The sequence below is a fragment of the Charadrius vociferus genome, unplaced genomic scaffold (genome assembly GCF_000708025.1).
Source record: "Charadrius vociferus isolate BGI_N301 unplaced genomic scaffold, ASM70802v2 scaffold504, whole genome shotgun sequence".
NCBI lineage: Eukaryota > Metazoa > Chordata > Aves > Charadriiformes > Charadriidae > Charadrius > Charadrius vociferus.
The window spans coordinates 23,715-36,072 of record NW_009647946.1 but is presented as its reverse complement, the minus strand read 5'-3'; the positions used below and the strand labels follow the sequence as shown (position 1 = coordinate 36,072).

Genomic DNA, 12,358 nt, shown 5'->3' with positions numbered 1-12,358 from the left:
GCTGGAATGGGTTGGCCCGAGAAGCTGTGGCTGCCCCATCCCTGGAGGTGTTCAAGGCCAGGTTGGACGAGGCTTGGAGCAACCTGGGCTGGTGGGAGGTGTCCCTGCCCAGGGCAGGAGGTTGGAACTGGATGATCTTCAAGGTCCCTTCCAGCCCAAACCGTTCCATGACTCTGACCAAACGTCCGTATCTGGTTGGGGTCCCGTTTTCTGCAGAGAGAGGGACGTCATTCCTTTCCTCGGGCGGAGGTTGACCACCACTCTCGGTTTTCTTCTCCCTTCCCTCCAGGGAAGCCGTCGCCTGTCACAACAAATTCAGGAGGAAATGCAACTCCTTCTTCGTTGAGTTCCTCACCTTGTACTTTTTGGGAGACAGAGAGCCCCCGTCCGCCGAAATCATCCAGCGGCTGATCCAGTTTGTGGCCTGCAAACCCAACCCTGAGCATCAGACAGGGAAAAGAGGTAAAAGACCTCAATTCCACACCCCCTCCACCTCTGTCCTCGCGTTCTTGGAAGTCCACTAACTCGTGTCACCCTTCCCTCCTAGTGTACAAGCCGAAAAGCGAGTTGTCGCCCTTCGAAGAGTGCATGGACACCAGTCCCACCGTCCAGTCCTCCCTCCTGAAGCTGCTGCTGCGATGCGGGTCAGCCCCAATGTTGCTCCTGAAACCCATCCCCAGTTGGGTTGAAACCTCCGCGGGTTGGTGACGCCCTTCCTCCTTTTCTCCCCTAGGTTCAACAACGTCAAGGTTCACCTGGAGGAATACCTGTCCCAGATGGAGGAGAAGATCATGTCCAACCAAAGCAACATGGACCATTTCTACTTCATGGTGGTGCACTGTCTGGAGGTGAGCTCCCGTCGAGGATGCGCTGGGAATCACCGGAACTTGGAGCTTCCACCCCGGCTAAAACGTGTTAATCGCACTAATTATCCCCCCTTCCGCATCTTGTTATGGATGAGGAGCCAAAGGAGGAGCTCACCTCAAAGCCGAGGAGAAGACCCACCTTCAGGCTCTTAAAAATCGTCTCTTTCCCCCTCTCTCGAGCAGGATTTTATGTATCCTTCGGCTGAAGAAGACATCAGCCAACTGGCGGAAAACTGCCTCTCCACTGCCGACCTTTCCGCCTTCGACAAGCCCGAGGTCTCACGAATCAACACCCTCCAGTTCATCGCCCAACTCCGGCTCTCCATCAGCCACGTGGCCACCGTCTTGGGCAGACAAACGCTTGCCGGTGAGTCCTTTTCCTTAGCGTAGCAGGAGGAAACCCACCGACTCCTAAAGCAGGTCTAGAACGAGCTTCCACCCCCCCCCAAAATATCTATCCTTGGAGGTTTTTGCCGGAAAATGGCTGTTTTTGTGAAAATTGAGGTTGTTTGGGACAAACTTTTCAGCTCTTCCATCCCCAAAACTCGCTGTTTTCTCCAAGTATTTCCCGACGTATGAAGGTGCCCTCTCTACGTTGGCTTGAAGCCGCCGTCCCACCTGTGGGGGAGAAGATCCTCCTGCCACCTCCATCCTCCTGCCACCTAAACCAGCTGTGGGGGCTGCGGTGGTGAAGGACACGTGTGCCGTGCCACCACCAGGGACTGGGCTTTACCGAGAAACTTCCTTCCCAGATCCCAACGCGCAAGCTGCTGAGGGGACGGAGAAAGCGGAAGACCTGGTGAACGCGATGAAGCAGCTGGTGGCGAAGGTGTCGACACCGTGGCCGCAGTTGTTCCTCATCAGGAACCTCTGTGACATCTACGGGCTCACCTCGATGCACAAGATCCTCCAGGTGGAGAAGTGGATTTTGCCCCAGGGGGTAGAAATGTCGCAGGTGAGTTGTTTCTCCAGAGCCTTCGCAGAGCTGAGGGGGTTGATTTGTTGAGCTCAAACCCTCTAAGATTGACTCTCTTCCAGTTGAGGAGCACAACAGGCCCTCGTAGGGTGTAGACAACCTCTTCTTCCTGTCCTCCCACTTGGTCCTTGGGATGACAACGTCCATCTGTGTTTTTCAGGATCGAAGCGCCTGGTCCAATACGGCCCTGATGTTTTCGGCGCTGGACAAAGCCCAAAACCAGCTAAAAACCAAAGATTCCACGGAAAATCAGAACTTGACTGTGAGTATCCATCATGTCTCCAACAGGAGGTTTCCATGGGGGTTGGTCTGGAACCGTTGGTTGGTCTGGAGCCATTGGTTGGTCTGGAACTGGTGGCTGGTCTGGAACCATTGGTTGATCTGGAGCCATGGTTGATCTGAAACTGTTGGTTGGTCTGGAACTGGTGGTCGACCTGGAACCATTGGTTGATCTGGAACCATTGGTTGATCTGGAACCATTGGTTGGTGGTGTGGAACTGTTGGTTGGTGTGGAACCATTGGTTGACCTGGAACCATTGGTTGATCTGGAACTGGTGGTTGGTGTGGAACTGTTGGTTGGTCTGGAACTGGTGGCTGATGTGGAAGCATTGGTTGATCTGGAACTGGTGGTTGATCTGGAACTGTTGGTTGGTGTGGAACTGTTGGTTGATCTGGAACCGTTGGTTGGTCTGGAACTGGTGGTTGGTCTGAAACTGGTGGTTGATCTGGAACTGGTGGTTGATGTGGAACTGTTGGTTGGTCTGGAAGCATTGGTTGATTGGGAACCACTGTTTGATCTGGAACTGTGTTTGTTCTGGAACCATTGGTTGATCTGGAACTGGTGGTTGGTGTGGAACTGTGGGTTGATCTGGAACTGGTGGTTGATCTGGAACTGTGGGTTGATCTGGAACTGGTGGTTGGTGTGGAACCGTTGGTTGGTGTGGAACCGTTGGTTGACCTGGAAGCATTGGTTGTTCTTGGAAGCATTGGTTGATCTGGAACCACTGTTTGATCTGGAACTGTGGTTGATCTGGAACTGTTGGTTGTTCTGGAACTGTTGGTTCATCTGGAACCTCTTGGCGACAGGAGGTTTCCATCTGTGTTGATGGAGAGCTGTGGCAGCTTCCTGCTGCCGGGGGACACAAACGGGACTTAGTGTGGACGCTGAACCTCAGCGGTGAAGCCCGACGGCTCCTCCCGGGGTGGTGCCACGCCCGTTGCCTTCTCTTACGTCTGCTTTCTGCAACTTCTGTAGTCTGCCATGAGACAAATGGAGAACATCCTCCAGTTGCCGCCCGTCCCAAATGAGGCGCTGGAAGACAAACTGAAGAAGATCATGGATGCTTTGGGGGACGCTGAAGACCCCGGCCTGCTGGAGGTGGTCTTCCACACTGTGCTCACGCTGGCCTTGTCCCCCAACCACATCACTCACCTCCTCAGGAACATCTGCTTCAAGCCCGACGTGGTGAAGGTGAGTCGCAAAGGCCGAGGCGCGCAGCGCTCTCCACCCCACTGGCCTCCTGCGACACGTCCTGGCAGATGCGTTCGTCCTCTTCCTTCGTTCTTCCTCTTCCTTCATTTTACCTCTTCCTTCGTTCTTCCTCTTCCTTCATTCTTCCTCTTCCTTCATTCTTCCTCTTGCTTTGTTCTTCCGCTTCCTTTGTTTTCCTCTTCCTTCATTGTGCTTCTTCCTTCGTTGTGCCTCTTCCTTTGTTCTTCCTCTTCCTTTGTTGTTACTCTTCTTTTGTTGATCCTCTTCCTTCATTCTTCCTCTTCCTTCGTTCTTCCTCTTCCTTCGTTCTTCCTCTTCCTTTGTTCTTCCTCTTCCTTTGTTGTTCCTCTTCCTTCATTTTTCCTCTTCCTTCATTCTTCCTCTTCCTTCTTTGTGCCTCTTCCTTCATGGTGCCTCTTCCTTCGTCTTTCCTCTTCCTTCTCATTCCTTGGGCCGAGAAGTCACTGCGACCGTCCATCCTGGTCTACTTCAAAGGTGGAGGAGATGGATGTACGGTCTACGGGCGAGGCCCATCCCTCTGCTGGCTCAGGCGGAGCTGGGGGGCCTTGGAGAGCTTCGTGGGTGGAGATCAGGTGGTTTGAAGCCCAACTCGAGCGTCCTCCTCCTGCCAAAGGTCTTCCATCGCTCAGATGGTGATGGAGACACTGGCCTTCCCCTCGGGTCTGGCCCTGCCTGAAGTTCTTCCCGTTCTTTGAGGGCTGCAGGAAGCGACCAGGAACTCACACTGCTTTTCGCGGGAGTGAAGGCAATGGCCACCTCTGGATCTTCTCCCCCTTCCCGTGGAGACCACGTTTGGCCCGTGTGGTCTATTCAGTTTCCAGAATCGAAACTCATAAATCATTGGGGCTCTCTCAGGGACTTTGCTCACCTCCGGTCCCTCCACCCTCACGTCTCCCTGTCCGATGGACCTCCCCCCTCGCTTGGGCCCCATTCCCTCACCAGAAGGTTCTCCCCGATGACAGTGGCCGGGCAGGAGGACCTTCCCTCCCCCACTTTGCTTTGCTTTAGAAGAAGAATGGGTTCCTCAGATAGGTGGGCAGCGAGTTGGGTGGGTGGTTACCCCCACCCCACACGTTGTATCACCTTTCCTTTCCAAGGGGTCCTACCTTCCCACCATGCCTGGAGACCTGCTCTTTGATGAGAAGAACTGGAAAATCGGTCTGACGGATAAGATGTGGAGTAAGTTTTGGGGGAACCTCCCTACTCCTGGGCACCTGTAGGGGACCCACCAGGAGGTGACCGAGGCTGGAGGGAAGGGCTTAAAGACTCCTGAAGGCCATCTCCATCCTCCTGCTGAGTCCTTCATGATCTCCACCTGCGTGGAGCAACTCTGGGTCCCTCTTTGACAAGCGCTGGGGGGAGGCACGTGGTGGGGCTGGATGGCGGGAGGAGGTGGGACTTGTGCCTGTCACCCTCGAGGGGAGTGTCTGGCCGCGTCCCCATCATGGAGGTCGTGGTGGAAGATGACTAACCGTGTCCTCTTTCGCACGTAGCTTGTCAGTGCGGCGCCTTCTGGGTTATCACCAACGTAAGTGTCTCCTCCTGGCTGGTGGTCTTTGCAGCTCTGTCTTCTCTTGCGCTTCTCGTTGCATCTCTGTCACCTCCACGGCAAAAAGCCGGGCTTGGCATGAGCTTCTCAGGTCTTCTTCTGGCTCCTTCGCACCATCTTGAAACATCTCTTGGCCTGGCTGTTTCTACTGAGTGGCCTCTGTAGATGCTCCTCCTGCTGCTCTGCTCCCCTCCTGATGTGGACTCCAATGTCACCTCCTGTGTCAAGCGGTCCTTTAGCTGCAAGAGCTGGGCTTTTCTCCAAGCCAGGTGCGCTCTTCTCCAAGCTGGTCAGGTTCTTCTCCAAGCCAGTTGATTTGTTCTCCATGCCGGTTAGGTTCTCCAAGCCAGCTGGGTTCTTTTCCGTGTCAGTTGGGTTCTTCTCCAAACCAGTTGGGTTCTTCTCCAGGCCAGTTGGGTTCTTCTCCAGGCCAGTTGGGTTCTTCTCCAAGTCAGTTGGGTTCTTTTCCATGTCAGTTGGGTTCTTCTCCAAGCCGGTTGGCTTCTCCAAGCCAGTTGGGTTCTTCTCCAAGTCAGTTGGGTTCTTTTCCATGTCAGTTGGGTTCTTCTCCAAGCCAGTTGGGTTCTTCTCCCAGATTTGGGTTTCCCCATGGAAGCAGTGGAGTGAAGCAAGTGCTTCCAGGTCTTGGTTAGTCTCATCCCCATCTGGATGCCTAGACGCATCCTGCTGACTGTAGGAAGAACCTGGTTGGCCTGGAGATGTTTGCTCCTAGACACGCGTCCCCTCAGCTGTTTGTTGCCATCACCCCGTGTAGAAAGCCAAACTCCAGGAGGGCGTCGGAGACCCCCTGGGTGCCCTCAGCATTCGCGAGATCACCTCTGGCGCCCCGTTGGGCTTCCAGACCTTCTCGCTCACTCCACCCTCGCTTGTCCAACCTGCAGTGTGGGCTTCCCATGGAAGTGAAGAAGTGCAAGTGCGGTGCCGCCGTCGGGGGAACCAACCACAAAGCCAGGGCGGGTTTCACCCTGAAGCAAATGTAAGTCAACCCCTCCTCCCAGCTCTGCAGCCCTGGAGGCCTTCAACCCTCCACCCAACCCTCCCCTGGAGCCGTGGCCACGGGGGGAAACGCCGCGGTGGGGCCGAAGCGAAGGTCTCCCCGTCCGTGGTGGACGGTGGTGAAAGGCGCGGTGGGGTGGTTGCTCTTCCCTTGAACGCAGCACCGAGGATAAAACGGAGCGAGGGTACATCCTGGAGAGTCCTCTCTCGCGGAGGAACGAGCTGGAGAGGTGTCTGTCGCCCGCCTGTGTGGCTCTTGCCAGAGCTCTGCTCCATTCCGCACTCCTGGTGGGCCTCCGTACCGACAAACGGGTGAGCGCCCACTGCCCCCCCTCCGTGAGGCGCCTCTGGGGCCTCGGTGGGGAGGAGACCTTCTCGCCGACCTAACGGAGGAACCTGCCCTCTCCCGCAGGCGGTTCTCGACCTGATGAAAGAGGAACCGGCGGAGGTGGAAGAGTTCTTCTGGGGCCACCTTCAGAAGGACGTGGCGTGCCTGGCAGAAGCGCTCAGCAAGAACACGGAAGATGCCATGTTGACCGTCCATCTCTTCCTACAGCACCTGAGCAACGACGCCCCAGCAGGTAGAGGGATGCTTGGGAGCTCGGGGAGGTCACCGGTGGGCTCACGGTGGTGTCATTGGTTCCTCCTTCCCGGGACAACCTGGGAAACGTGTGGGAAGGAGGACCACGAGGGCAGGGAGCTCATCTAAATCGCTTCAGGCCAGACCAGCTTGAGGGCAGGAGAAGGTTGGGAGATAGTTGGCTCCATGGAGGCATCCGCGTCATCCCTTCTGCTCTCGGTTCCTCTCGGTTCCTCCTTCCTACCTCATCTTACTCCTCGCTCTCAAGGAACCCAACAAAGCTCTGGGGAAGATCCCGGGGTCTACAGGGGAAAAGCTCACGTATTCCTTTGTGTCTTCTACAGCCGAGAGCAGAGACTTGAGTGTCCTACCTGAGAAGAAGGACCGAGAAGAATGGGAAACCTCCTTCAAAGCCCTGGCTCAGCCCTTCTTCCAGGTACGCCTGTGCCCGGCCGCTGCTCATAGCCAAAAGCGCTGCTTTGCTGGTGGCCACGTCCATGTCCAGACGCATCTGCTGAGCTCGGGGCGGTGCTGTGGGCAAGGGAGGAGATGGATCCCCTCTTTTTTTGGGGATCTGGGACCTGGTGTGGTCTCCTGCTCTGCTCCTGCAAAGACCCACCTTCGCGGATGCTTTTTATATGCCCGTTCAGATCCGCCTTGGAAACCGGTTGGGTTTCTTCCCTTGGAGAAATATCACCTGGGGGGTTTCTCCCCGGGCAGTTCTGGTCTTGTGCCTTTGGTGGCAAGTTCTCACCCCGACTTCTCCAGAGCCCTCGTTGCTTTTCTTTGCCCTACGACCCCGTGAATCCCCTTCAGGCTTCTTGGGTGACTCCTAACGACCCTTCTTGCAGGAACTGGTGCAGAACCTTAATTCCGTCAAGGAGCAGAGCATGAACGAAGGTCCCCATGGCTCCAACCTTCTCCTGAAAATAGCTTATGGCCATACACCACCTTTGCAAGACCTGCCGACGGAGGGCTTGATCAACCGGCCCTGCATGTGGAGGTTTGAACAGAAGACCACCATCCAGACCTTGATGCACTTCCTACAGCAGGAAGATGGAGAAGGCGCTGGGAACCCCTACCCCATTCTGCTGGAGCTCCTGTCGAAGGTTGGCTGAGGGACCATCCCCTCTCCACCAAAGCACACGCGGTAGATTCAAGCCTGGTTGGTGGCCGGTGGGGGGCACCGGGGTATTTTTTTCCCTCCTCCGCGTTTCTTTGGAGCATCCGAGCAGGACGAGGTCCTCCTCCAGGTTACCCTATGGCGCCGGGTGGGATCCCCGTCCCTTTGAATCAACGTGGAATTTTCTTTTCCAGCTTGACAACATCCGCCACGTCCGCCACCTGCCCGACATTTTCCGTCTTCAAAACGCCCTCATCCACTTCTTCCAGAATACCCACAAAGAGGAAAACTACACAGTCCAGCAATTCCTGGACCAACCTGAACTTTCAGGTGCCGTACGGGATTCCGTCACGCTTGGGGACGCTTGGCGCTCCGCCGCCGCCGTTTGCCTGGTGGAGCCAACGCAAGAGCCGCCCACGGAGGCTGCAGGAGCAGTTTGGTTTTGTTTGTTGGGGGGGTGGAAATTTAGGGAAGAATGGAGGTTTGAGGGATTGATGTGGAGCCGGAGAAGATCCTTTCTCCTGGGGCGTTTGGGGCTGGGTGAGGTTCTTCTGCCGTGAGCGAGGAAGATGGGCGAGATGGGTTTTTCAGCTCCTCGGTCCCCGTTGGTTGGTGTCACTCGTGGTCTAAGAACGGCTCCAACGCCAACTTGAGCCAACAGGTTGGGGTGACGCCTCCGGTGATGGGTGTGGTGGAGATGTCCTTTCAGCCGACGTGTCTCCCGGGAGGACGTTTTGACGGAGCCATTTTCTCCTCTCCTTTCTGCCCGCAGAGGACCAGCGTTTGGCTTTTAGCAGAGCGATAGAGACGATCCGGAAAGTTTGGAGCAATATTAAGATGAACCCATCCAGCTCAGGTACGTCATCTTCTTCCCGGGAAGAAGGAGGGATTGTCCCGTCCCTTTTTTTTCTTGGCCATTTCTTCTGGAGATGTTCTGGAGCTGAGCTGCTTTCCTGCAGCTGCCCTTCCCGGCAAAATTGCTGAGCTTGCACGATTTCCACCTCCTAAAAACAAGCAAAAAACCCCTCTGAAAATACAAAACCTGGTTAAAAAAAAACCCTTCCAAGACCTCAGGGAAAGGGAGAAGTTCTCCTGGTGGCCAGCAGAAGACCGTCCCGTCCTTTTACAGGCCTCACCGTCCTGCCGGACCTCTCACCGAACGACATCAACACCAACACGGCCGTCCTTCACCTCCTCCCCACCCAACCGTCCATCAGCCACCTGGTCACCAGGTTCCTCATCCAGCTGCAAAACAGCTGCGTGGACACGGCCGCGCGGGTCACCCGGGAGAGGCAACGGTAGGTCTTGGCGCTTCTCTATCTCCTCCAGCTTCCCTAAAGGCTCCGTGAGAGGTTCTCTGGGCCGGTGTGGGGCTCGCAGGGGAGCTGCGGCGGCCAAGCGATGCCTTTGTAAGGTCCTGGTGGCTTCATGTTGGGCAAAGCGGGTCCTTCACGGCAGAGTAGGACGAGGCGAGAGGTCCTTTAACCTTTTCTCTCCCAGGTCCATCTCCGCAGAAGAGGTGAAGCCTTCCTCCGTGCTGGCCGTCACCAAGAGCGACCTGGTGACCATGGCGCTGGCCAACCTGCAGTACGAGATAGACGAAGACGGCACCAAGACCACCTACTTCGACTTCCAGATGCTGCAGCGGCAAGTGGTTCATCGCTTCATCAGCGGGAAGCCCATCATCAAGGCTCAGGTGAGCTCGGCGGTGGCCACGTTGGGTTGTCCCAGGCCAGCGGTGGGGTTGGGGTCTGTTTCCAGAGTCTTCTACGTACATTTCTGGAGTCAGCAGGCTCAACCGAAGGCTTTGGGAGATGTCTGCTCTGCACCTCTCTCTGTTCCTGGGGTTTGGAAGGAGAGTCGTGGCCAGAAATGGCTTCTGTGGTCATGAAATGGTGGCCCCAAAAGTAGGGTGAGGACCTCCAGCCCTGTCTTTGGGGAGGGGGACGCCAACCCTGGTTTCTTTGAGAATGAGGGAGGAGTTGGGACCTGTTTGAAGAACATCAAGAAGTATCTTCCGGGGTTACGTGTGGTCCAAAATGGGACTCTGAACCACCTTGGAGGAGCACAGCTCTGGCTGGGGCTGGTGGTCTCCGTTCCGTGAGAAGAAAGGCTGGAGCTGGTGGAAAAAGGGGACTTGGGGACACCAAAACGGGGCCGTCCTGCAGCAGCTGGGGTGTTCCTGCTCTCCTAAAGGTGGACATCAGCCCCTTCTGGCTGTCCCCAGCACTCTTTTGGTCCTCGGAAATAGCTCCCGAGAGGACTTTCTCCATCACCTTGCTGGGGCCAGCGGTGAAGCTGCGAGCTCTCCAGGTCCTCCTTCATGGCCGTGCCTTCCTCCAGCCGTCAGGGCCCTCCTCCCATCTCCACAACCCCACAGTGCCCTCAGGAGGCCACCGACCGCCTCCTGCGGAACCCCTCGGGGACATGCCATGGACTCGCATCTGCCCAGCTGAGCTTCTCTGCTGGTCCCCGGTGTCACCAAACACGTTCCTAACCATCTGTCCCAAACCCTTTTCAGACGGCTCCATCCATCGCCCTCAACAACGTGAGGACCCTCCAGGCCACCAAGACCAAAGTCAGGGACCAACTGCCCCAGGTAGGAAACGGGGTGATGGTCTTCTCCTCCATCCGACCCTGAGGTCTCCCCCTCGAGTCCCGTGACATGACAGGGGCACGGAGACCGGGCGGACATGTGGGAAGACCCAAGGTCAACTCAAGCAGGAGGGTGGAGACCTGGTAGAACCTGCGTTGGGGGTCACCAGCAGGTTGGGTGGGCATCCCGTTGTGGTGGTCCCAGCCCTCTGTGGGTCACGTCCGTAACCTTCTTGCTTCCAGGAGCCTCTCAGCGTCAACCAGCAGAAGCGCATCATGGAAGAGGCCCGTTCGGTCAACGCCCTCTCCAAGGCTTTGGCCACCTTGAAGGTGGCCGCTGAGTTCCTGGCCGTGACGGGTGGTGACAAGGAGCGCTCGTTGCCCGAGTACGTCCGGAAGGACCTGCGGATGGACGCCGACGCGAAGCAGTTCCAGGACGTGCCGGTGGGTGATGGGCGAGTGGGAAACGGCACCCTGGTGTCCTCCCCTTGATGACCACCGTCAAGGTCCCTGTGGCTCCCACCACCTTCCCGTGCACCGGGGTCCCCAGATGTAGTGTCCGTGAAGGTTTGAGGGTCTTCTGCTCAGAGCAAATTGGTCCTGGGCACCGGGGTGGGTTTAAAAGCTTGGCTGAGTGGTGCCAGGTCTTCACGCTGTGTCCACCGACACCGTGGGGACACCTCAGGTGCTGAGGACATCCTGGGTCACCTCCGTGGGGGGACACCGATGATGCGAGACCTGAGGGTTTGTAGATGGGCCCACCCGGGCAGTTGAGGTGCAGCTATGGGGGGACGTCGGTGGCCCACCGTGACCTCCAGGAGGTGCTGGAGTTGAGTATGGAGGTGACCTTTCCGTGGAGCTGAATGCCTTCTTCGCCTCTGTCCTCCTTCAGGTGGTGCCCAACACTCAGCTGAAGCACATCCTGTCGCTGTGGCAGGTCCTGGCAGCTCGCAGGTCCATGCTCTTGGTGCAGATGAACCAGGTGAGGGACATGAGGTCGGGGCCGGGGAGGAGGACGTGGGCTTTGCTTCCCTGGGAGGAGAAGGGAGACCTACGGTGGTGCGACAGGGCACCACTTCTGACGTCCCTGTGTCATCCCCGGGCAAAGTCAAGGTCTCTGGGCCATCCTGAAGATAATTCAACCCTTCCCTGGGGAATTTCAAGACTGGCTCATGTCTTGGAAGCTCTCTGGTGGGCCCCGTAGGAGGTTCAAGGACTCGAGAGGATTGTGGTGGTCTTTGCAGGATCCCTTCTGCCTGGTTCCCAAGCAGTTCCAAGGACAACTGGAGCCGAGGAAAGCAAAAGCCCTGGCCTCTGCGTTGGCCAACATCAACCTCGACCTCTTCCTCATCGAGCTTCACGAGATGATCACGGTGGCACTGTCCAGATTTGAACCCCAATACGAGTAAGTCCAGGTCGTATCCCCGCTGGGACAGCCGGAGCGGTGGCCAGAAGTCACCTGGGAGGGTTTGGTTGCGGGGAGGGACCTCGGAAGGTCTCTGCTCCAAGTCCTGCCCGACGCGGGTTGCTCGAGGCCTCGTCTGGTTGCGTGTTGGTGGATCTCTGTCTTTGGAGACGCTCATCCCGAGGTGGCATCAGCCCTGGTGGGAAGAGCGCCGATGCCCAGCCATCAGCCACCCCATTGACTCCTGATGCCACTGGAGATACCCCAGTGCGGCCTCTAGGAGGAAGCGTTGGCCAATGTTGACCGGCAATCTTGGCCACCATTGACCAGCGACCTTGGCCACCACTGAGAGCCACTTTGATTAAGACAATGCTTATTGTTGACGGCCAACGCTAGCCACGGCTGGTGGCTTGGGGGGTGGTGGGTCATCCATCCCACCTCCGCCCTCTCATCCCTCTGCTCTACCTCACCTACAGTCTGCAATACGCCTTTAAGTGCTTCCTGGAGGACAACCAAGTCCCTGCCACCTCTGTGGCCACCCTCACCGATGTCCTGGACCCGGAAATTCCCGTCAAGAACATCCTCTCCGTCTGGAGGACGGCGGCGAAGACCAGCATGATCAATGTCCCCGCCTACGGCCAGGCGAGGCCAGCCCAAGGCAGCCATTAGCCCTCCCCGACCCCACCTTCTCCCCGTGACCCCCCCCGCTGGCGGCTTGTTCCCATGTGCCCCCC

General features: G+C 57.1%; 1 protein-coding gene across 1 annotated transcript in view; it reads left to right on the top strand.

Moving 5' to 3' along the window:
- LOC104284894 (E3 ubiquitin-protein ligase RNF213-like) overlaps window positions 1-1,930 on the top strand; it is a gene marked incomplete at its 5' end in the record, with an annotated part of 43,517 nt that extends 41,587 nt beyond the window's left edge. The window contains 6 exons of the mRNA XM_009883273.1: window positions 290-462; window positions 548-644; window positions 734-848; window positions 1,050-1,233; window positions 1,619-1,821; window positions 1,889-1,930. Of these exons, the coding sequence (XP_009881575.1) occupies window positions 290-462; window positions 548-644; window positions 734-848; window positions 1,050-1,233; window positions 1,619-1,821; window positions 1,889-1,930 (814 nt within the window). The remainder of the gene's footprint in view (window positions 1-289; window positions 463-547; window positions 645-733; window positions 849-1,049; window positions 1,234-1,618; window positions 1,822-1,888) is intronic.
- Between the last annotated feature and the right edge of the window lie 10,428 nt (window positions 1,931-12,358).